The 25,130-nt window shown below is 43.1% G+C and overlaps 1 protein-coding gene across 1 annotated transcript in view; it reads right to left on the reverse strand.

The window, feature by feature from the left end:
- Positions 1–648: 648 nt before the first annotated feature.
- The window catches only part of NCS1 (neuronal calcium sensor 1), a 167,489-nt gene continuing 143,007 nt past the window's right edge, over positions 649–25,130 (reverse strand). Inside the window, exons 6-8 of the mRNA XM_077478232.1 lie at positions 19,932–20,009; positions 15,992–16,112; positions 649–3,244 (exon numbers count right to left, since the gene is read on the reverse strand). Of these exons, the coding sequence (XP_077334358.1) occupies positions 16,014–16,112; positions 19,932–20,009 (177 nt within the window). The 3' untranslated portion in view covers positions 649–3,244; positions 15,992–16,013. The remainder of the gene's footprint in view (positions 3,245–15,991; positions 16,113–19,931; positions 20,010–25,130) is intronic.

Raw genomic sequence — 25,130 nt, forward strand, 5'->3', positions numbered from 1 at the left:
TCCAATAGGACAACGACCCTAAGCACACAGCCAAGATAAAAAAAAAAGAAGTGGCTACAGGAAAACTCTGTGAATGTCCTTGAGTGGCCCAGCCAGAGCCCAGACTTGAACCGGATTGAACATCTCTCGAGAGATCTTAAAATGGCTGTGTACCGATGCTCCCCATCCAAAGGTGCTTCAACAAAGTATTGATGAAGGCTAATATACTTAGGTACATGGGATTTGTGTTTCCTTTTTTTATTTTTAATACATTTGCAAAGATATCAAAATTCTTTCACATTGTCTTTATAGGGTATTGTTTGTAAAATTATGAGGAAAATAATGAACTTAATCCATTTTGGATTAAGGCTGTAACTTAACAAAATTTGGAAAAAGTGAAGCGCTGTAAATACTTTCTAGATTGATATATATATATATATATATATATATATATATATATATAAATTTAACTGCATAGTTATTTTATTTTTTCTATCACAGGGATTTATAGAGAGCAGACAATTCACACAACACATCACTTTACATATTGACATTCACATCAGACCACTGTAACATTTGTATGCAGTTCCAGTTCGATCCCGCAGTTCAGTGAATCCATATACTTCATTGCACAATTAAGCCAGCAATAAGGAAGAGCCACAACATATATATATTCAAAGACGTGCTGAGTTTATTTTAAAGCTTGCCTGTAATATTGAAATGTAGTTAAGATTTTGGATTTTTTTCTCAAATCAGGGCACAAGAAGTCAAGCACATATGTACATACACATGGTTGCGGAGAGTGCATTTGCTAGGTGCTTTATTTGGCATTAGGTGCACCATGACCGCATGTAATCACTATAGAGACGGCATGTTTAGCATACATGTATATGAGCAGCAACACACAAAGCGTTTAAGGGGGACTAGATTTATTAATACATGTGTGGTGCGTTGTGTATCATCAACCCTTATATGTGTATGCTAATTATGCGGTCACAACAGAGATTAAAAGAGAAATCCAGGCACAACAAAAAGACAGCCATCACACACAATGCAGAAATGCCAACAAAGAATCGAAATACCATGTACACTAACTGGAAAGTTTGGCCCTGATTGCTGTTCTCCAACCAGCGAAGATATATCAGCTCAGCATAGATACTAGCACCCACCTGCTTCTTAAAGCTGTCTGTCACTCTGGAGAAAAATATCCACCCAGCTCTGCCCCCACCATTATTATCTTCCTCCCCCGTTGGACTATTCTTAGGAATAAATGGCGGAAGTAGCAGCGAATGCAATCAGAGCAGCGACAGCCTTGGTGGGAGGCAAATTCAAGCAAGCAGATAGCGCCACTATATACCTACAGCCATTTGCATTTCTTTGGGACGACTGGTCCTTTAAACTAAAAGCTGATATTGCTTGCACAGCTGCGCCCATCTTCACGTTCAAAGTTTCATTACAGGAAAAAAAACTAACCTCAATTTTATCTAATATTAATTAAACAAAGCTATCTAATTTACTTTTGATTTTCTAATACTGGCAATGACCCTCCCCCCCTTTTTTTTCTGCATAGTGCTTGCTGTTAAGCTTCAGCTGTTCAGAATTCCTGGTGGTGCATATCTAAAGGAAAGCAAGGGAAAAATCTAATTTCAATTTTATTTAATATCAATTAAACAAAGCCTTCTACTTTCATTTTTGATTTTCTAATACTTGCAATGACCACCCCCCCCCCCCCTTTATTTTTCTGCATAGTGCTTGCTAGTAAGTTTCAGGTATTCAGAATTCCTGGTGGTGCACATCTAAAGGAAAGTAAGGGAAAAAATCTAATTTAAATGTTATTTAATATTAATTAAATAAAGCCTTCTACTCTTCATTTTTTCATTTTCTAATACTGGCAACGACCCCCCCCCCCTTTTTTTTGTCTGCATAGTGCTTGCTATTAAGCTTCAGGTGTTCAGAATTCTTGGTGGTGCACATCTAAAGGGTGCAAGGGGTGCAAGGGTTACCATTAAAGCAGGTAGGCCCCTTCCACTTAGCACTCTTTTCTCAGCAAGTGCACAGGTAATGCTTATCTCAATACCTACTATACAGAAGCAAGTTAGAAATGCCAAGAAAAATCTTGGCAATGTATGTAGACGATTGCAATTTTTTTTCAGTATTACTGAAATGTTAATCTATAGTCAGAGAATCTGGAAAATAAACCTTTTTGTTTTCTTTTTTTGCAGGAGTGAGACTTTACGGCTGTAGATAGGCAGAGCTGGGATCTCCTGGAGACAGACGTGACAAGTCAAGGATCATATATCCCATCCCAAATTATAAATCTGATCCAATAATGAGTTGCCGTTATAATGCGGTCACTGCATGACAAAGGCAGCTCAGGCTGAACGCACTTACCGCATGTACGTACAAGTATCTATAAACCTAGTCCACAGAGCTGGTAATCCCAACTAACCCTTTTTGCTGCATAAAGAAGAGGTGTGTTTTACATACCATGAAACCTTAGAACAGAGAAGTGAATCAAAGCCAATATACCACTTTTCTTGACCTATCTGATAAAAGCATGTGACACGACAACTACAATAAAAAATAAATAAAAAGATATGCTATATATTATATGTATAAAAAAATCACTTATTCACAAAAAAAAGCACAATTCAGCATTATGTAAATTGACCCAAATCCATGGAGTGCCGTGCGTCGAAAAGGGTCCAGGTACACACACACAGAACCGGTCGTGTCCTATCATAGCATTCTGCTGCCGTGACCCCAAAGAAAAAAAAGTTGTTTTTCCTTAAATACTGCAAGACTGGGAAAGTCTCGTGGAACAGTCTCTCACAACCTTCTCCTGTCCCCCTCTTCTGTTACCCAGGAGGCCACTGTCTGCCATTGTGGATGGAATATATAGTCTGCAGAGGTGTGAACTCCCAGATGGTGGGGCGTTGGCGCCCCCTAGTCCTGGAGCGAGAGGGAACAGGCTGGGTCTTCTTTGTAAGCAATTCTCCTCTGAGTGCGAGGAAACACAAGAAGCAGCAGGAGGGCAATGGGATGTTGTAAAGATTGAAGCATGTTTGGTACCATACTGGGAGCAGAGGATGGCATTCCTGCTCTCTCCAGAGACTGCCAGTGCCCTAGTGAAGGTGATCTGGAGACGAAAGGGTGGCTGGGATGGGCGTCCTCCTCCTTGCGCCATACTGGAGTGATTAAAGAGAGGGAGAGAAGCTGCTGACATGGTCTAGTGGCACAGGAAGAATACTTTTGTCCAGGGCATCTAGAAAAGAGAGATGACATAAGATTACATTGACATCAACATGGGTTCTAGGGCTTATGTCGCCATGTGTTTGATATGGGTTCGGAACGCGCGGCAAACGCAGGTTATGAAAATCTCACTGACTTTACAGCAGATCTTCACTGCATATGAGCACCACAAACCAAAAACACTATTTAATTCTTTTTTAACATTCAAAGTAAACTCCCCCATCTATTTATGTCCCCATGATTTATTTTGCTGAGAAATCAGCCCCTGGCGTTTTTGGGCGTGGCCATCTTCAGTAAGAGCAGATAATTCATGTAGCATTTATTTCCTGGAATCCAGCTGTCCTTAGCTCAGGCATGCAGGCAGGAGGGTGTATTTATCTGAAAAAACCCTCCTCCACTCCTGAAGACTCCTGAGATGCATGACATAATTTGCGTAAGCAAGAAACCAGCAAGTAACTGAAGACATTTAAAAACAAAAATGTAAAACAAGTAAATATGATATACTTTCCTATCTATTTACTAAAACCCCTTCACACTGGGTTGTTTTGCAGGCTCTACAATGCTAAAAACAGTGCCTGCAAACCAACCTGCTGGAGCGGTGAACTAGCAGGACGGTAAAAAAAATCCTGCTAGCAGCATATTTGGACCGGTGTATACACCACTCCTTCACCGCTCCTGCCCATTGAAATCAATGGGGCAGCGCGGCTTTACTGCCAGCAAAGCGCCTCTACAGAGGAGCTTTGCGGTGGTTTTTAACCCTTTCTCGGCCACTAGCGGGGGAGTAAAATAGAATAGTGCCGCAAATCCGATGGTAAAATGCCGTTAAAAATAGCAGAAGCTCCTCCCGCACCAGTGTGAAAGGAACCTTTTGCTAACAGCATGAGGATTTAAAATCATCAGTGTTGATCGGGAGAGTGAAGTTCCACTTTAACTGAGCAGTACACATTGCATTTGACCTGCTTTGCACTGTGCTGCATTTTTTTTAAACAAAGCATGTCCTATTAAGATGCATGTGAACTGCAGGTAAATCTTGCTTTTTGCAATTAAAAACAAAGAATTTGACTAGAACACCTGTCAACATGGAACCTCTAAGTATTTGTGATGTGATAACTGCAACCGCATTAGCGTTAAAGCACTGCACATTTTAGCAGCTCTTTAGCTCGGTTTAACCACTTCAGCCCCGGAAGAAATTACCTCCTTCCTGACCAGAGAACTTTTTGCGATTCGGCACTGCGTCGCTTTAACTAACAATTGCGCGGTCATGCGACATGGCTCCCAAACAAAATTAACGTCCTTTTTTTCCCACAGAGCTTTCTTTTGGTGGCATTTGATCACCCCTGCGGTTTTTATTTTTTTAAAGCGATTTGGAAAAAAATGCATTATTTTTTACATTTTGCTATAATAAATATCCCCCAAAAATATATATTAAAAAAATTGCTTTCCTCAGTTTTGGCCGATACGTATTCTTTTACATATTTTTGGTAAAAAAAAAATCGCAATAAGCGTTTGATTGGTTTGTGCAAAAGTTTGCGATTTTTATCATGATTGTGACATTATGGCGGACACATTGGACATTTTTGGGACCATTGTCATTTATACAGCAATCAGTGCTATACAAATGCACTGATTCTTGTGTAAATGACACTGGCAGTGAAGGGGTTAACCACTAGGGGGCAGTATAGGGTTTAAGTGTGTCCTGGGGCGTGTTTCTAACTGTGGGGGGCGTGGCTATGTGTGACACGTCACTGATCTCTGCTCCCGATCACAGGGAACAGAGATCAGTGGCACTGTCACTAGGCAGAACAGGGAGATGCTTGTTTACATTAGCATCTCCCTCTTCTTTCTCCCTGTGAGGCAATCACAGGTATCCCCGCGGTGATCGGGTCCACGGGACCCGTGACCTGACTCACAGAGCTTGCCGCCTCTTAAAGGGCAACGTACAGGTATGTTAGTTTGCCTGTACGAGCCCTTCTGCCGGCGTGTGTCGGCGTGAGGCGGTCGGCAATCGGTTAAGTGGTGCTTTTCGGTTGCTAGCGGAGCACTTTTAACCCCAAAGAAGGAGTTAAAAGTGCTCGTGTTGCAGTGCTTCCAAATTGCTTTTCAGGCTCTTTGGGGGTGCTGCCCTTTCATTTCAATGGGCAGGGAGTTTTGGGAGCGCTAAATACAGCAATCCCAACATGCCCCAAAGATGCTGAGAACTTTTCTTAACGTCCCACAAGCGCACCGCCCCAGTGTGAAAAAGTCACACTGAAAGGGAGGCAGTTTTACTATTTCTAGCGCTAAAACGACTGAAAACCGCCTCAGTGTGAAAGGGGAAAGCTGAAATCCAAGGCAGGTAAAAAGTTCCCTTACAATGGAGCGCCTCCCCTCACTTTAGGAATTAAATGCTCATTTAAGTCTAGGGTGGCGTTTCTCAACCTCTTTTTAATCATGGCACCCTTTGTAAAATAGTGAAGCACCACAAGTTAAAATGGGATCTCCCTGTCAAATCAGAACTCCCCTCCTTCACATCAGTTCCCCCTTGCACATCAGAGTCACCACCTCCCTTTTCACATAAGAGCACTAGCCCTTCCTCTTTTAAATTAAGGCCGGTTATAGACGGTTCGAATCTTGGCCGGTTCAACAGGAACCAACCAAACCAACTGAGATTCAATCCATGCATGGGTAGGCGGAATGTACCCAAGTTGATCGATCAATCAACTTGGGTACAACCAGCCTGCTGGATTTTACATGCAATTATCGATAGTTGCTGCTATAGTACTTAGCAATAATCCCTGTGCTTCCCAAGCCCCCTTGCCAGGAGAATACAGTGGCTCCATGGGAAGGATTCCCCTATCGACACAATTAATGTTGATGGGGGAATCAAATGAATTTCTTCACTTAGTCTATGAAATTCACTATGCCCTGCCTTAAGAGTCCTCAACTACCCCCATTTAAATCAAATTCTGCCCACCTCCTTCCCTTCCCCATTTTACATCAGAGATCTGCTCTCAGGATCTTTTGCTGTCTGTGTCTCCACTGGGGAGATTCATCCTTTCTATTTGTCCCAATGACAACTGTCTACAAAGAAGTAGCCACAACCACTGGATATTATATTATATTTTTTGATTCCATTTATAAGCATTTACTGGGGGTGAAAGATACTGAATTTTAAAATGACATTTTATATGGTGTTTTAAAAAACAAAAGTAAAAAAATAAAAACAAAATGTTTAAACTGTAAATAGGAAGTTGTCCAATACAATCAAGTATATAATATTACATAATACTAATTAATAATTATACATCATGTTAATATATTATATCATTCAGACTACATAAGAAAATTTTTGCTGTGATGTAAAAAAAAAAATCCCAATAAATTCTTTAAGTATATAAACAGTAAAAAAGGGAGGACAGATCATATTGGCCCCATAAAGAATGAGGAATGACATCTGGATACAAAGGATGGGGAGATGGCAAAGGTATTCAATTTATTCTTCTCCGAGGGAATCAGGGGCTTCAATAACCAAAACTGCAGTGTTTATTAGGGCTGCAACTAACGATTATTTTTATAATCGATCAGTTTGCCGATTATTGTTTCAAATTAATAGATTAATAACCTTAAAAAAAAAAAAGTGGGTCAAATTGACATTCATTTTCAACCACATCGACAGGAAAATTTGGAAATAATAGAAAACTTCTTAAACAAAGTAATTTTCAGACAGTGTATGTGGTTTTCGTTCAGAAATTGCATTCATTTTAAAAACAGAATGTTTATAACAAGTGAAAATTTCAAACAAAATTGTTTCATTCAGCGAATGTACAAAGATTTTTCATCTGAATATTCTCATCTGAAAACTGATCTGTGTGGCCAGCATAAGGCTCGGTACACACCTATGCAGTTTGCTTTTGATCTGTTTCTGCAGTGCTTTTTGCTGTGCGTTTTGATTTTTGCACACGTGATTTTACTGCAATTTGCATTTTTGCATTTTCTTTGGGCAGATTAAAATGCATTACTTGCTTTTCTGCAGCTTCTCCATTGAAGTATATTGAACCAATAAAGCACCATTTTGCGTTAAAAGTCCCTGACCCTTTCAGATGTGAATGTGTCCCATAGGAAATAATGTAAATGAACCGTAGTGCATTTCTGCAAAAAGCACCAATAAACACATATATGTGAACCAGGTCTAAGATGTTTAGTAACATAATGGGGTTAAAAAATGAAAATTAGCCCTTTATAGTAGAAAAAAGCAGATAATCACTATTGTAAGGGGTTCATTTTTTTACTGTAGAACTGTGAAAGTAATATTTACAGTAGAGATTATTTGCTCTTTTTGTACTATAAAGGGCTAATTTTTTTTAACCCCATTATGTTACTGGCCGATTAATCGATTATGAAAATAGTAATCAATTAATTTCATAATCAATTAGTTGACGATTAATTGATTAGTTGTTTCAGCCCTAGTGTTTATCCTCATGATACATCAAAGGAAGCTCCCTCGTGGCCAACAGAGGACAGGATTAGAAATAGACTTGGGAAATGTAACATTAATAAATCACTGGGACCAGATGGCTAGTGGTTAAATAAACGCATTAGCCAGTGCATCCCATTGGAAAATAAATTTAAAATGGTGAACAAAAGTCCTGGATGGCTTAACTCTAATGTAAAAATGCATATAAATGCAAAGGAGAAGGCCTTCAAAGAATACAAGGCTGAGAGATCATCTTCAGCATTCAGACTTTGCAAAGAATGCAACAAGATATGTAAGGGTACAATTAGGGCAGCTAAGATAGAACACGAAAGACACAAATAAAATCCCAAGAATATAAACAGTAAAAAAGGGAGGACAGGCCATATTGGCCCCATAAAGAATGAGGAAGGACATCTGGTTACAAAGGATGGGGAGATGGCGAAGGTATTCAATTTATTCTTCTCAGTCTTCACAAGGGAATCGGGGGGGGGGGGGCTTCAGTAACCAAAACTGCAGTGTTTGTCCTCACGACACATTACAGGAAGCACCCTCATGGCTAACAGAAAACATAAATGAAAATAGCCTTGGGAGACGCAACATTAATAAATCACCGGGACCAGATGGCTTGCACCCAAGGGTACTTAGGGAACTCAGTCAAGTAATTACCAGACCATTGTTCCTAATTTTTACTGACAGTCTACTGACTGGAATGGTAAATTTTGATTGGGGAAAAGCCAATGTAGCACCTATATTTAAAAAAGGGTTAGCCTAACATCAATAGTATGCAAGCTCTTAGAGGGGGTGATAAGGGACTATATACACAATTTTAGTAATGAAAACTGTATCATTAGCAGTAATCAGCATGGCTTCATAAAGAATCGTTCTTGCCGAACCAATCTATTAGGATTAGGATCTAGGAGGTGAGGATCTAGGATCTAGGAGGTGAGCTACCATCTAGATAAAGGAAGGCCTCCAGACGTGGTGTATCTGGATTTTGCAAAAGCATTTGACACAGTTCCCCGTAAACATTTACTGTACAAAGTAAGGTCCAGTTGGCATGGACCATAAGGTGAGTACATGGATTGAAAATTGGCTACAGGGGTGAGTTCAGAGGGTGGTGATAAATGGGGTGGGTAGTGGGGTCCCTCAGGGTTCTGTGCTGGGACCAATCCTGTTTAATTTGTTCATAAACGACCTGGAGGATGGGGTAAAAAGCTAAATTTCTGTATTTGAGGATGACACTGAGCTAAGCAGGGCAATAACTTATCTGCAGGATGTGGAAACCTTGCAAGAAGATCTGAACAAATTAACTGGGTGGGCAACTACATGGCAAATGAGGTTTAATGTAGAAAAATTTTAAATAATGCATTTGGGTGGCAAAAATATGAATGCAATCTACTCACTAGGGGGAGAACCTCTGGGGGAATCTACGATGAAAAAGGACCTGGAGGTCCTAGTAGATGGCGTGCAATGCCAAACTACTGCTAACAAAGCAAACAGAATATTGGCATGCATTAAAACGGGGATTAACTCCAGAGATAAAAGCGATAATTCTCCCACTCTACAAGATTCTGGTCTGGCCGCGCCTGGAGTATGCTGTCCAGTTCTGGGCACCAGTCCTCAGGAAGGATGTACTGGAAATGGACAGTACAGGAAGGGCAACAAAGCTAATAAAGAGCCTGGAGGATATTAGTTATGAAGAAAGGTTGCAAGCACTAAACTTATTCTCTCTGGAGAAGAGACACTTGAGAGGGGATATGATTTCAATTTACAAATACCATACTGGTGACCCCACAATAGGGGATTAAAACTTTTTCGCAGAAGGGAGTTTAATAAGACACGTGGCCACTCATTAAAATTAAGGATGTGGAATTCCATTCCACAGGCAGTGGTCTCAGCGGGGGCATGGATAGTTTCAAAAAATGATTAGATAAGCACCTGAATGACCGCAACATACAGAGATATATAATGTAATATTGACATATAATCACACACATAGATTGGACTTGATGGACTTAACTATGTAGCAGCCCAAAAACGTTTTTTGTTTTTACCCCAGAAACACAATGTTTTGCAAGAAACACTTTTTATCAAGGGCCCATTCACACTTATGCATTGCAGTGTTATTCATTTTCAATGGGGCCCCAATTCACTAATACACTATACTATAGCAGATCACAACGCATATACCCATGTGTGCACACCAAAATCAACCTGTGTGGTGCAGATTCCCCCTGTTTAGATCCCTGATATTTCACCAAAGCCCCTTAACAGGACTCCTAAAAAAAAAAAAAAAAACTGTATAAAAAAATAAAAATGGGAAAAAATAATAAAAATAAACACTACTGACACTGTCCAGTGCCCTACTGACACCAATCTCTGCCCTACGGACACCTTTCATTGCTCTGCTGACACCCTCAGTATATATACACATGCACGCAAATGTGTTTGCGCTTTGGAGTGCACACCCTAATGCAATAGATTGTGCACGCCTATATACAGTACCTCAATATACCTTTCCGTTTTGGCTGTGTTAATGCGAAATGTAACACTAATGAATATACTTGTGGTAACTCACTGCAATGCAGCACAAATGTCTAACTGGGCAATGAAGGAAACCTGTCATAAGAGGTGCATGGAGTCTGAGAATGTTGCCTGGCCTCTCTTTCGGAAAAAGCTACCAATGGGGTTGATCATCAGCACTACAAAGAAAAGGCATTTAAACATGCTTAGGACTGCAGTGCCCCCTAGTGGCGATGGAATCCTAATAGTGCATGAAAGAAATGGCAAGCTAAATGAAACCCGTACTGACTTGGAAAGGCTAGTTGGCTTTTTTTGCTTTAATACTTTGAGTCAAACTTGGGAAAAAACATACAGTAGGAGGAAGATAAAGTCAAGTCAGAAATCCTGATTTGCATAACTTTTCAAGGTCCACTACTCAGAAGGTATTTAAAGAGAACCAGTCATCAGTGGGCAACTGTGACAATCTGATTCTCTGCTCTAGAATTATTCTAGTAGTGTAGTCTTAGCTTTCACTCTCTATTCATGACTGTTTTATTCTCTCGCTGTCAGAGTAGATGTGCCAGGCTACCTGAAGTTCCAAAGTTCAATGCACAAAAAACACAAAATTTGTGTTCAATGCACAAAAGTTAACAAAGATGTTGTCAGGATTGCATGATGAAAATCAAACCACTTAATTTCATACTCACTAGGTTGATAAAATTGTAATGAACACTTATGAAATGCATCAGACCAGAATTCTGCTTTAAAAACAAGCAAAATGTGTTAAGGAAGCCATCTAAATGATTTCAGTATGCCCTATTTTGTATGGTTATTGGGTGTGCCTCTTGCTAAATGTATATTTTTGTTCCGGAGTGTTGCTTTAACTGCTAAGATTTACACAATGACATCAGTGTAATAATTTCCTCTGGAATTCACACAGAAGTCTTCAAGCTAGTGTTATATAGGGCAATTCAAGCTGTGACAGCGAGCTGTGAACATCAGGAGGCTGGGAGGATGGGGGGGGGGGGGGTACGGGAACCCTCCCAGGGATGTTCCTGTGGGTGTTTGGCACATACTAGTCAAAAAAGAGACACCTATACTGTGGGAGGCTTCCTGATCCACTGCCGAGTGGTCCAACTACTACTAGTGGGACACCAGGCCTGCATTTGTCATGTGCCAGGTGAGTGCCCTCTAGGAGTAATATAAAAGAAGAGCTTGTCCTCTCTTACTGAAAGCTTGGCTGCCTCCTTTTAAAGGGACACAGTCATAAGAAAACCATGGGGTCTGCCATTACTCATCTCTGCTTTTAGAATGCTTGTTCTCTGGCTTTCAGAGTAATCCTTTGGCTATAGTGGTATTTCAGTCTCTGACATGGAATAAGCATAGGGATGTGGAATTTTGGTTATTACAAGGGACTTTTTTATCTCATTTAGCACCTTGCTATAGGACTGTATAGGGATACCAAGTTTGTGTACATCTGTGATTGCGCTGTATACATTTTGGTTTTTATCCTCATAAACGCACATGGGCTGCCTGCACACAACACCCGGTGGCTCAAGCTACACATGCCCTGATAGCAAGGATTACTTGCCAATAATTTGTGGCAGTGTTGAATTGTATGTCTGTTAACTTTCTTCACATTTTCACTGGTAAGTTGTACACATGCAGAGCACTTGGAGCACAGGTTGTAGTTGACACTTTTGTAATTTGTAGCAAATTTGCGTGGCAAGTCTCTAGCAAGTTCAAAGTTGCAGTGGTGAGTCTACAGCAAGAGCTCTGCAAGTCTACAGCATGGTGGGATGACTATTGCACAACATAACTGAACCAGAGCTTCGAGCAGACTTGCAGAATGTTTGCAAATAAAGTTGACTGGAGTCATGCAATGCAGACTTGCTGAAATTGTGCAACAAACTTATGAAGCCTGGAAAAAGTCTAGCAATAGCTTAGCAAGTCATTTTCAAAATTGCAGCACAATTTCTTGTTATCTGGGTGGCCTGTTCATGGTCAGCAGGCCTCAGCGCCTGTGTTAATGAAGGAAAGTGAAAATGTATGTGCAATCTAACAAAAACAAGATTTACAAGAACTTTAATAAGGATTTCTAATATGTGGTGATACATCTACTTTTATACTTGTTCCCTGTAGCCTATAATAAATTCCATTATGATGGGTTCAATTTTCTGAAGAGGTCTTCAGCAGCATGGTCTGGTTTGGTGTTTGCACTCATCCTGCAGTTCCTGGCTGGCTAAAGTGTGATCTTTGAAAACTAAAAGACCTGCTCTGCATGGAGCTGAATCTGGCTTAATGGAGAACAGCGTTCTCAAGAGTCAGGAGACTGCAGCAATATTGCTGGAAACAAATTTTCCCTTAAAAAAAGGAAATTATATTCATATTGGCATTCCTTATAGGCTGCCAAGACAAAGACAATTAACATTTTTTTATTGAAAGTAAAGTTATGCCCCATACACACAGTCGGACATTCTGACCACAAACTTGTGCTGCATACACACGGTCGAACAAAGTTGTCGGAAAATCTGATCGTTCTGAACGAGGTGACGTCAAAAATGTACGTCGGGACTATAAAGGGGCCAGTAGCCAATAACTTTCGTTTCGTAGTATATTCTGAGCATACGTAGCACTTTGTCCGTCGGAATTGTATACACACGATCGGAATTTATTGCGAAAATTTTAGATTCTGCTCTCAAACTTTGTGCGTCGGAAAATCTGACGGAAGTCGGGTGGAACCCACACATGGTCGGATTTTCCGACAACATGATCGATCGCACATTTTCCGTCAGAAAATCCGACTGTGTGTATGGGGCATTATACGTTAAAGCCAAACTCCAGGCACAGCTATTTGTATGTTATTTCCCATCTTCAAAACTCACGTTACCAGTGTCAATTTGTTCTTACTTCAGGAGCTCTATAAGCTACGCTGAGTGCTGCTGATATGTACAGCGGGAAGCCACAGTTATAGCGGGGTCTATGATCGGTATCAGTTCCGGCATGGATCCTCTGCCCTTTATGCAAAGCATAGCATAGTGATGACGTTCTTTATGGATGGTAGAGGGGGGGACACAACATTGGAACCGGTGTCATTTATAAACCTTGTTCTGATGCAGCGAAGAACCAAAAGTGCGGCTCCTGCTGTACATATCTGCCTCACTCAGCGCAGAGCTTAGAGTGCTCCTGAAATATTGACAGTGTTAATGAATTAAAGATTAAAACCGACATAAAAATAGATGTGCCTAGGATCGTGCTTTAAATCACCTAGCAGTTTCTTAGACCTCAGTGGTTATATAGTTAGGTTGAAAATAGTCCATCCAGTTCAACCAATAAAAGGGAAAACATTTTTTTTACAATCCTATACCCACAAATGATCCAGAGGAAGGTAAAAAAAAAACAGCAAAGCATGATACAAATTGCTCCAGCAGGGGAAAAACAATTCCTTCCTGATCCCCTAAAAAGCAATCGGATATTCTCCAGATCAACTTTACTTGTTAGTACCCAGTTATATTATGTACATTTAGGGAAAAATCCAGGCCTTCATTAAAGCAATCAACTGAGCTGGACAGAACCAGCTCTTGAGGGAGTCTATTCCACATTTTCGCAGCTCTTACTATGAAGAAGCCTTTCTGTATTTGGAGATTAAATCTCTTCCTCCAGACAAAAAAACTGCCCCCTTTTCCCCTGTGATGACCTTAAAGTGAAATGGTTTTGATGGTGAAATCTCCAAATTGAGTCCCAGGTCTACATACCACTGTCATTGCCAGGAGACCTACTTTACCTCTCTCCAATACTTCTGTCTCAAGTTTCCAAGACAGAGCAGAAAAATAGTATGACCAGGTCTTCATTGTCTTTCTGGAGACGCAGTTCTCCGTATGTCTATGGCAGCCATTCTCAACCAGGATTCTGTGCAACCCTAGGCTTTCTTCAGAGGTTGCTAAGAGTTCGGTGGGCTGTGGATGACTGACCTCTGATGATGCTTTCATAGTTCTAACTTAACACCACTTGGCAAGGTCAGCGAGATGACACCAATGATCTTTTTAGGCATCTGTAAGGGTGGCATTCTTCCCACTGACCAACAATGTAAGGGGCATTTTCCCGATGACCCTCAATTATTTTAACAGGACCTCCCTGAGAGCTGAAAATTATTTTAAAGGTTCCTTTGGGGTTCAAAGGTGGAGACAGGCTTGTCTATGGTATTACTGTAACCAGAGGAGAAAGCAACTGAAAATACAACATTTTACAGGTGTCACCGGAATAAGAACTCTCCCAAAACTGAAAATTGTTTTCAGGATTTAACCCTTATACAACTATAGGGGTGGTCGGCTTATTTAGGGGGTACTTCATCTGTATATATTACCATCTACCCAAAAACCTTTACTTGTTTCGGACTGTAGTGGTACCAGAGAGAGGCGGTCACACAAAAATTATAAAATTATATATTTATTATAAATTTCCAATAAAAAAAGTTTAAAAACATATTCTTAAATGTGGTGTTAGCCATACCTTTGACTGCAAAACATTTTCTTTGCTGTATGATCCAAGAGGTCAACATGTTGAACAACAACCAGCTTCCTCGGCACCTCTTTAGCTTAGAAGCAAAGATAACTGGTGCACTGCATTAAGAATAGCTCTCTGATGGTGGCAGGATATGCAGAGTGGATATGCCCTTTAGTTCAATTTGTAGTCGATGAGAATTTATGAATAAAGTGGGCCTATGACAAATGTATTTCCATCTGAGGTCCCCTGTCAATACATAAAAGATAGGATGATGTTGCATGCGAATCATGCTTTTAATATCCACTCTGCATATCCTTCCACCATCTGAAATCTATATTCTTATTGAAATGCTCCATTTCTCTGTTGTTGAAGCTGTTTTTTGTGAAACGCGTTGACCTCTTGGATCATACAGCAAAGAAAATTAGTTGCAGTCATAGTTATGGCTTACACCGCATTTAAGAATATTTTTAAACTTTTTTTATTGGAAATTTGTAATAAATATAATTTTTGTGTGACCGTCTCTCTCTGGTACCAAGTTTGAAACAAGTAAAGGTTATTTGTTGGATTTAACCATAATTAATATTAATTATCACTCAAGACTCCAATGGTGCAGGTGAAGGGGCATTCAGAAATAGCCAAGAACTATGGTGCTAACACATCTTCTTTGTAAACATCCGACAAGTGCAGCATTTAACCTTCAACTGAAATATCACTTTTGGTGGACCAATCCTGTTGATTATGTAGGGTTTTATAAATGAATCCTCAAACTGTAATGCCGCATACACACACGGTCAGAATTTGACAACAAAAGGTTCGATGTGAGCTTGTTGTCGGAAATTCCGACTGTGTGTAGGCTTCATCGAACATTTTTTGAATTTCCGACAAACAAAATTTGAGAGCTGGTTCTCAAATTTTCCGACAACAAAATCCACTGTCGTAAATTTCCGATCATGTGTACACAATTCCGACGCACAAAATTCCACGCATGCTCGGAATCAAGCAGACGAGCCACCCTGGCTATCGAACTTCATTTTTCTTGGCGTGTTGTACATCACCGCATTCGTCATTTCCGGCATTTGTGCGACCGTGTGTATGCAAGAAAAGTTTGAGCCAACATCCGTCGGAAATAAATCCAGGATTTTGTTGTGGGAATGTACGATGGTCTGTATGTGGCATAATAGTATTTTTGCATTCAGACATGTAAGGCTTTCAGAAGAATTATTGAGCCAAGAATAGCACAGACAGATCTGATCCCAGTTGCGTGTTATATAGTGAGTTTGAAAGTCTGCCTTAGCTACTTACATACAGCTGTGGTGGGTGATCCCTATACCAATCCATCATATAGAGATAGTGCCTGCACAATCGAGGGGTCTGCCTTTGATCCTTCTTGAAATTCCTGCAGAGTCAGTTTACCATCAGAGTTCTGTAAGAAAAAATAATAGTAAGTAACATAAAAAAAAGGAAAATCACAGGGTGTCTTCAAGGAACACATATGACATCATTATCATTGCAATGTGTATCTTAAAGTGACCCATTCCTTTGTTTATATAGGGAAAAGTAAGAGATTCACATACCTTCCCCCTCTCTAGAAGTACATACTTACCCCTTCCTCACTCCTGTGCGACTCCATTCAGCTGCCAGACCCAGGGAGCGCCAAACCTTGTTTGAGCTTACACAGGGCTAGAGATTCCTTCCCTGGACCCATGTGACTGCTTTGCACCAATCAGGAGGCATCTAACATGGTGACATGAGTGGGGGAAGGTGTGAATCCCATCAGCTGAACAGATCAGTGGGTGAGTAAGGAAAGCCAATTTGTGCTGGGGGGGGGGGCACTTGGTGAACCTTTTACTTTGCCCTACATAGGTAAAGCAGATTTTTATTTAAGAGCCAAGTTATCTTCCTGGCAATCATTGTTACCTGGCTGTTGTGCTGACCCTTTTGCTTCATAACTTCTAAGTCCCAAACCCAGCATTCTGGCTTTCCTGCTCTGGATATGTATGACAGATCTAGGACTTAGAAAGGATTGAGGCCTGAGATGGCCATGAAACTGGCATTTTAAGAAAAAGGTCAGCAAATTCAGCCTCCATATTTGTCTTATTTCAGATTACTAACTCTAAGCCAGGGCTCGACAAAACCCGGGCGCCCGGTCGCATTTGCGACTAGAATTCCAGACCTGGCGCCTGGGGCAGCACAGCTGGGGGTATGCTGTCTCCGTGGCCCCCCCCGGCGCGATCGCGTCGGGCCGCGCCGCCGCCGGCCGGTAATTTAGCCCCCGGCTTTGAGGCCTTCTACGATCCTATGGTTCCTTCTGTAATCTGGCGCCCTCTTGTGGTGGCCGTTGGAATTACAACCAGCAATGCTAATGGATGTAATGCCAATTTTCCCTGTCTGCCAGCCTATCTTTCTTCCCTTTACTCAGAACCCCTAAAAATTATATATATATTTTATTCTAACACCCTAGAGAATAAAATGGTGGTCGTTGCAATACTGTTTGTCACACCGTATTTGCACAGCGGACTTACAAGCGCACTTTTTTGGGGAAAATGTATTTAATAAAAAAAAAAAAAATAAGACAGTAAAGTTAGCCCAATTTTTTTTAATATTGTGAAAGATAATGTTGCGTCGAGTAAATCGATACCAAACATGTCATGCTTCAAAATTGCGCCCGCTCATCGAATGGCGACAAACTTTTACCCTTTAAAATCTCCATAGGCGACATTTAAAAAATTCTACAGGTTGCACTTTTTAAGTTACAGAGGAGGTCTGGGGCTAGAATTATTGCTCTCACTCTACCGATCGCAGCGATACCTCACATGTGTGGTTTGAACACCGCTTTCATATATGCGTTCGCTTCTGCACGCAAGCTTGGCGGGACAGGGCGCGTTTAAAATATTTTTTTTTTATTTTAACTTTTATTTTTATTTTTTTCACTGTTCTTTAAAAAAAAAAAAAAAAAAAATGTGTGTCACTTTTGTTCCTATTACAAGGAATGTAAAAATCCCTTGTAATAGAAAAAAGCATGACAGGTCCTCTTGTATATGAGATCTGGGGTCAGAGAGACCTCACATCTCATATTTACACTAAAATGCAATTTAAAAAAAAAAATTGTCATTTGAAAAAAATAAATAAAATGTCCCTCTAAGAGCTATGGGGGGCAATGACTTGGAGACAGGTGGGGGGCTTGGGGCTATCTTCCCCTCACTTGTCTCCATGTCAGGCCAGGGACAGGTCCGGATCGCCATCACGGACCCGGCTCCTAACTTTTTTAGCTGGCTCCTAGATTCCAAGCAAATTTGTCAACCCCTGCTCTAAGCCCTTGTACACACAGTCAGAGATTCCGACGGAATGTGTCCTGTCGGATAATCCAACTGTGTGTGGTATGCATCGGACATATTCCGTCGGACCCAATTTTCCAACTTGCTGGAAATATTTTCCGACAAACTGATCCGATCGGACATACTCCGATCACGTGTAGCCTACTCCGACGGACAAAGTGCCACGCATGCTCAGATCAAATTCCTAGACCAAAGCTATTGGCTACTAGCCTGAACGTAGTCCCGTCGTAACGAAATAACGTCATAACGTTATGTACAATCGGATTTTCCGACAACTCGGTCCAACCGTGTGTATGCAACAGTTTCGGACACAATCCGTCGGACAAAATCCGTCAGACAAAATCCAACGGATTTGGTTGGCACAATGTCTGACCGTGTGTACAGGGGCTAACGGCAACACAGTGCAAAGACCGGTAACATACAGTAACCAATATCAGCAGCCAATCACAGATTAGCTTTTATTAACCACATCAATACTGGGCACTTTCGCCCCCTTCCTTCCCAGGCCAATTTTCAGCTTTCAGCGCTCTCGCATTTTCAATGACAATTGAGCGTTATGCTATGCTGTACCCAAATTAAATTTTTATCATTTTGTTCGCACAAATAGAGCTTTCTTTTGGTGGTATTTATTCACGAATCACTTTTTGCGATATAAGCGAAAAAAGAGCGGAAAATTGGAAAAACTAAACTAAAACTAAAAACTAAACTAAATTTTATTTATTATATTTTAAAAGAAATCCAATCAAATCTAATTTTGTCCTGAATTTAAGCTAAGATGCATTTTGCTACATATCTTTGGTAAAAAAAAAAAAATCCCGTTAAGTGTATAATAATTGGTTTGTGTGATCACGGACAGATGTACGCAAATGATCACGTACAGATGTGCGCAGGCGATTACGGTCATATGTGTGTGCAGATAATCATTGGGACATGTGATTTTACTGGGACATATGTGGGTGACATGTGTTTTTGGGGGCATTTGTTTTGGGACATTCCGTGTTTTACACTGTGTGTTACTATGCTGGTGATCAGTGTGTAAAAAGCTGTAAAAAACAGCTCATACACACTAATCATCAGTCGGCTGCAGTGATTCGTTCTCCTCTCCTCACCGACAACTAATGTGTGAGGAGAGGAGAGCCGATCGCCTAGCAACTGACTCTCTATTTACATTACATGACAGCTGTGATTGGACACGGCCGTCATGTGATCAGGAGGGCCAATCACGGAGCCCTACTGCCGATCTGAGATGCGCCGCGTCCGGGTGACACAAGCGCATCGGGATAGCGCCGCTGTGCGGGCCCACGTGCGGGCCCACGTGCGTGATCCCCCTCCTTCTCAGGGACGTTCATGAACGTCCACTCAGAAGGAGAGAGCGACCCACCGGCCCTACATATGCAGTGGCCGGGTGGGAAGTGGTTAATAAAAGCTGTTATTGTCATTAAAAAAGATGCTGGAAAAACAGCCAATTCGGGGATGATTCAGTTTATTGTTGTTTTAGCATAAATACAGGTTGATGCTATGTTACAGTTTTTTATTTGTGGCCCTTTTTGAAGAGCACCCAACAGAGTGCCCAATAAGGCCTGGTTCCCACCCTATGCATATTTTAGGGCTTTTTGCAGAAACACACTATAGTCCATTTAACTTGGTTTCCCAAGGGACACGTTCACGTGTATGTTTTTTTCAGCCACTGCTTTTTGGAAAGGCCCAGGCACTTTTTTATATGCAAAACGGTGCTTTTTGGATCAACAGACTTCAATGGAGAAGCTGCAGAAGAGCATGTAGTGTGCTTTTTGCCGTGATTTTGCCTTTTTATTCTGCCCAACAAAAGAAAACTGCATTGGTGTGAACCAAGCCTAACTGCAACCCTTGCTGCAATTATCTTATAACATACTGCCCCTTCCTCTTACCTTGTCCATCATTGCAAAAATCCGGTCCACCCTCTTCTCTGGAGTGTTTTCCTCCTCTGGAAGTTCCACTGTGTTACCCTGAAACAAACCAAAAAAAACCCACACAACTGAACACACAAATGAACTTCATATGTATTCTCATCAATAGGCTGCATTACGTTGTGCAATAGCTGGTCATTTGATTTTGGTTACATATTTCAGTACTGACAATTTGGCACATTGTAGGTCGTAAAGCCCAATTCCTGTCATTGTTTTTGCTTTAGGCCAAGGGTCGCCAAACTTTCCAAACAAAAATAGGATTTTTGTACTCATGGTAAAATCCTTTCTCTGAAGTTCATTGACGGACACAGCTCCAGTAATCTTGACCATAAGTTATTACGCCACCTTCAGCAGAGGACTAGGCAGAACATGTAATACATGTGAAAAACAACAGAACTTTACAGTTCCGCCCAGGGGGGGCAGTCCCTCTGGTAATGAACCCTCAGCCTGCTTCTTGCAGCTCAGTACGTCAATAAGCAGTATAACGTAAACCAATCGGAGTGGAGGGTGCTGTGTCCGTCAATGAACTTCAGAGAAAAGGAATTTACGGTGAGTACAAAAATCCTATTTTCTCTTTCGTTTATTGACGGACACAGCTACAGTAATCTTGACCGTAGGGATGTCCCCAAGCAGTGTCATAACGAGGGGTGGGAACAGCAACATAACTTCACCCACAACCAGGAGGTGCTCCGTAATGGGGGAGTCACCATGTGAACCAACCGCATAGAACTTGCGGTCAACATATGCATCAGAGTGCATTAACATTCAAAAAAGGTAACTTTCTCTTAACAGAAGAAAGAGTGTAAAATTGCAACATTACACGGCTGCCTGCAAAACTTTGCGGCTAAAACAGCCATCAGAAGATGCGCTTACATCCACTTTGTAGAACTTTGTAAAGGGGTGAACTGATGACCAAGTCGCCGCCTTACACACCTGGGCTACTGACGCTTGATGTCGGAAGGCCCAAGAGGTCTCAATTGCCCTGGTGGAATGGGCTGTGACAGGAAAGGGGGCACATGCCCCTTTAAGGCATAAGCCTGGACCACGATCTGTCTAATCCACCTGGAAATGGTGGACAACGAGACCACCAATCCTTTATTCGGACCAGCTACTGAAACGAACGGAGGGGAGCCATGGCAGACAGATAAACCCTTAAAGCCCAGACCATGTCCAGGGAATTGAGGGCCACCTCCTTAGGATGTGTCGGTTTAGGACACAGAGATGGTAACCCAATGTCTTCATTGAGGTGAAAAGCCGAAACCACCTTCGGTAGAAAAGAAGGTTGCGGACGCAACACCACCTTATCCTTGTGGATAACCAGATAGGGCAACTTGCAAGATAAGGCCGCCAGTTCCAAAACCCTCCTGGCCGATGTAATGGCCACTAGGAAGACCACTTTCTAAGAAAGAATCAACAAGGGAATTTCCCTGATGTTCTCAAACGGCAGTTTCTGGAGCACCAAAAGCACCAGGTTCAGATCCCATGGAGGCAAAGGTGGACGTACCGGAGGGACTACATGCCTGACCCCTTGTATAAAAGGTGCTCAAGCAGAGAGTGAGACGCCAGGGGTCATTGGAAAAAGACAGCCAAGGCTGAAATCTGTCCCTTGATGGTGCTTAAAGCCAGTTTCTGGTCTACTCCTAGCTGTAGGAACAGCAGTATCTTGGAAACGCATCTCCTCACACATGGAGATACAAGCCTTCCACATACGTTGGTATATCTTCCGAGAAGAAGATTTTTGTGCCCTCAGCATAGTGGAGATTACTGAGTCTGACAGACCTCGGTTCCTTAGCACCTGGCTTTCAACAGCCATGCAGTTAAAGCCAGTGACGGTAAAGCAGGATTGAGAATTGGACCTTGGGACAGAAGGTCTTCTCTCATCGGTAACCTCCAGGAAGCGTCCGCCAACAGGCATACTAGGTCGGCGTACCAAGGACACCAAGGCCAATCTGGGGCCATCAGTATCACTGGGATCACTTCGGCCTCCACTCTGCAGAACAGACGTGGTAGCAGTTTTAACAGAGGAAAGGTGTAGATCAGTCAATACTTATCCCATGGAGTCACCAGTCCGCTGACGCATCCGCCCAAGGATCTCTTGTCCTGGATACGAACCACCGCACCTTTCGATTGACCCGGGAGGCTAGAAGAGCCACATCTGGTGTGCCCCACCACAGGCACAGAAGCCTGAACACCTCCGGATGCAACAACCACTCTCCTGGGTCCAGCATCTGGTGACTTAGATAGTCCGCCCACCAGTTTCCTACTCCTGGGATGTATATGGCTGACAGGGCCGGTACATGCTGCTCTGCCCACTGAAGGATGTGAGTGACCTCCCGTGCTGCAGCCGAGCTTCTTGTTCCTCCTTGGTGGTTGACATATGCCACCACTGTGGCATTGTATGACTGGATCCTGATCGGACGCCCTCTTAGTCTCATCGACCATGTGGAGAGGCATAGCCTGATCGCTCGGAGCTCGAGCACATTAATTGGCAACTTGGATTCCTCCCTCGACCAGAGGCTCTGGGTCGACTGTACTGGCAATACTCCACCCCAGCCGGTCAGGCTGGCATCTGTTGTGATCACTGTCCAATGCAGAGGTAGGAATGACTTCCCGGACCGAAGTGCCGGAGATCTCAGCCACCAGAGAAGGGAATCCCTGACTAACTGGCTCACCCAAATCTGTCGATCCAGCGATAACGGAGATTTGCCCCATTTTGTCAATATCAACTTCTGCAAGACTCTGTTGTGAAATTGGGCGTACGGTACCGCCTCGAAGGAGGCCACCATGAGCTCCAGGACCCGCATACAGAAGTGCAGGGACGACCACCTGCAGTTCATCAATAGCTTCACCGCGGCTCTGAGAGTCTGCAGTTTGTCTGAAGGGATAAAACTTTTGCTACCATGGAGTCCAGCAGTAAGTCTAGGTACTCCAGGTGCCGAGTCGGCACAAGAACCAACCAAATTCCTGCAGGGTTCGCATGGTGATAGCCACATCCTCCTTTAAATCTGAGGTGATATGAGGGTATGCTGGAGGGGAAGAATCTGTTTGGTGGCCAAGAGGCTTTCTTAGATGCCTGGTCTGCAGACCAGCATTTCAGCCAAATCAGGCGCCGCAGCACCACTGCTGACACAGATGCCCTGGAGAGCAAGGGAAGCGTATCCAGGGCCGCGTGACAGACGTACTTAAGGCTGCGCACTAACTAGTCTGTCAGTTCCACGCTGACAGGAGAGGCCTGCTGCTTCTCCAACTCACAGTGCAATAATTTTGCCCACTCAGTAAGTGTCTGTGAGACTAATGCTGTGGCCAGTACTGGTCGCAACGCTGACCCCACTACCGTAAACAAGGAACGGGCCACTGCCTTTGCCTTCCTGTTGGTAGGGTCCTTAAATGCAGGAGTCCCTTCCACCGGGATCGAGGTTACTTTGTTTAACCTGGATACTGGGGGGACCGGGGGAGCCAACCATTTTTTAAGAAGGTTCCCCCAAAGGGGTAACAGTCCACCATTCTTTTTGGGACGGAAAAGGTCCATTGCAGGTTTCCCCATTCCTTGTATATGAACTTATCGAAATAAGTCAGATACAGAAACACCTTAGTTGTATGGGCTGGCTTACGGGACCAAAAAGGGAGCGCTACTTCAGCAGAGGATCCTGCTGTATCCTGAATTTTCAGGGTATCACGCACAGCTGTAATAAGTGCTCCAACTAGCGCTTTGTCTTGCGCGTACCCAGATGGGGAATCATCCTCACTGTCCGATTGATCCTGGTCGGTGTCCTCTGACACATCAGAACTCTCCCCAGAGGACGGGGGGGGGGGGGGGGGGGGCGTTTTTTACCACCTTTGTGCCCGTACACCACCTCCACCCTGGCAATGAAAGTTTCAAGGACCGCCGACAAAGCGTCCAAAGGAACTGCATTGTTTGCAGATGAGCCGGTGGCAATTGCAGGGAGTTCTGGGGAAGAATCACCAGTTTCTGAAGCCATGCTGACCCACCCTGTTTGCCACCCTTGGGCACTTAAGACAGGTTCTTAATCCCACCCTCCTAGCTGCTGCAGACTGAGGGGCCCCCACCACAGGACTCACCACCCTGACCGGGTGCTGCTCCGTGCTGCTACAGGTGCCTGTGTCCAGTGTCAGCTCCCAGGTGTCCAGAGCAAAACACTGCACTGTTCTGAGGTACAGGGAAGAGCGCTGAAGAGAAAAAACACGCTGAGGCTACAAAAAATGGCCGCTGAGAACCCTGTATAGAGGACGAATCACAGGGAAAATGGCCACAGAACTTCGGGGAAATGGCCCCTGACCATGCTTTCCACAGAGACTCACAAAAAATAGGCGACAAGTAACTATACACAGTGAATGAACAGAGATAATGGCGGTAGACCGCGCAATGGCGACAGCACATGCAGAGTCCACAGACACCAGCAGGGAGACCACAGACAACCCAGGGACACAGACAACCAGCGCAGCCCCCAATTTAGGATAAGAGCCCCCGGAGGACCCCTGGCCCAGGTACACATACCGCTCAGTAGCCCAGTCATGCAGCATCCCCCACAGGGGGGGGGGGGAGAGGAAAATAGGGACAGGGAGAGAAGAGAGGGAGGAGAGGGACCCCCTAATCGACCTCTCGGGGAATGCCCAGCTGCTCAATCCCGCCAAGGCATGAAGAGCTGTACTTAACATCCGGACAAGCTGGGGACATCCCATCACAGAGCCACACTCGAGCAGTACGGGGTAGCTGCTGGCCATGGCACACTGTGACAAAGACATCGGTAGTCCGGTCATATGTGTGCCCCGGAGCATTGCACGCACCGGGCCGCCCCTGGAGCCTGAGGGGCATGTCGTGGCTGACCCAGCGCAAAGTTAGGGTCTGCACACGCTTGATGGCCAGGCTGGGGAAGACTACAAGGATCTATATTATCCAGAAAAAAATCCCCAGGACCGATGGTCCCGACAGGGAGCCTAGGTCCTTCTCCTTCACCAGGCAGAAAAAAACTGAGCTGCAGGAAGCAGGCTGAGGGGTTATCACAAGAGGGACTGCCCCCTGGGCGGAACTGTAAAGTTCTGTTGTTTTTCACATGTATTACATGTTCTGCCTAGTCCTCTCCTGAAGGTGGCATAATAACCTACGGTCAAGATTACTGGAGCTGTGTCCATCAATGAACG

The sequence above is a fragment of the Lithobates pipiens genome, unplaced genomic scaffold (genome assembly GCF_037356315.1).
Source record: "Lithobates pipiens isolate NorthernLeopardFrog02 unplaced genomic scaffold, aLitPip1_a1.2 Scaffold_1, whole genome shotgun sequence".
In the NCBI taxonomy this organism is placed as follows: Eukaryota; Metazoa; Chordata; class Amphibia; order Anura; family Ranidae; genus Lithobates; species Lithobates pipiens.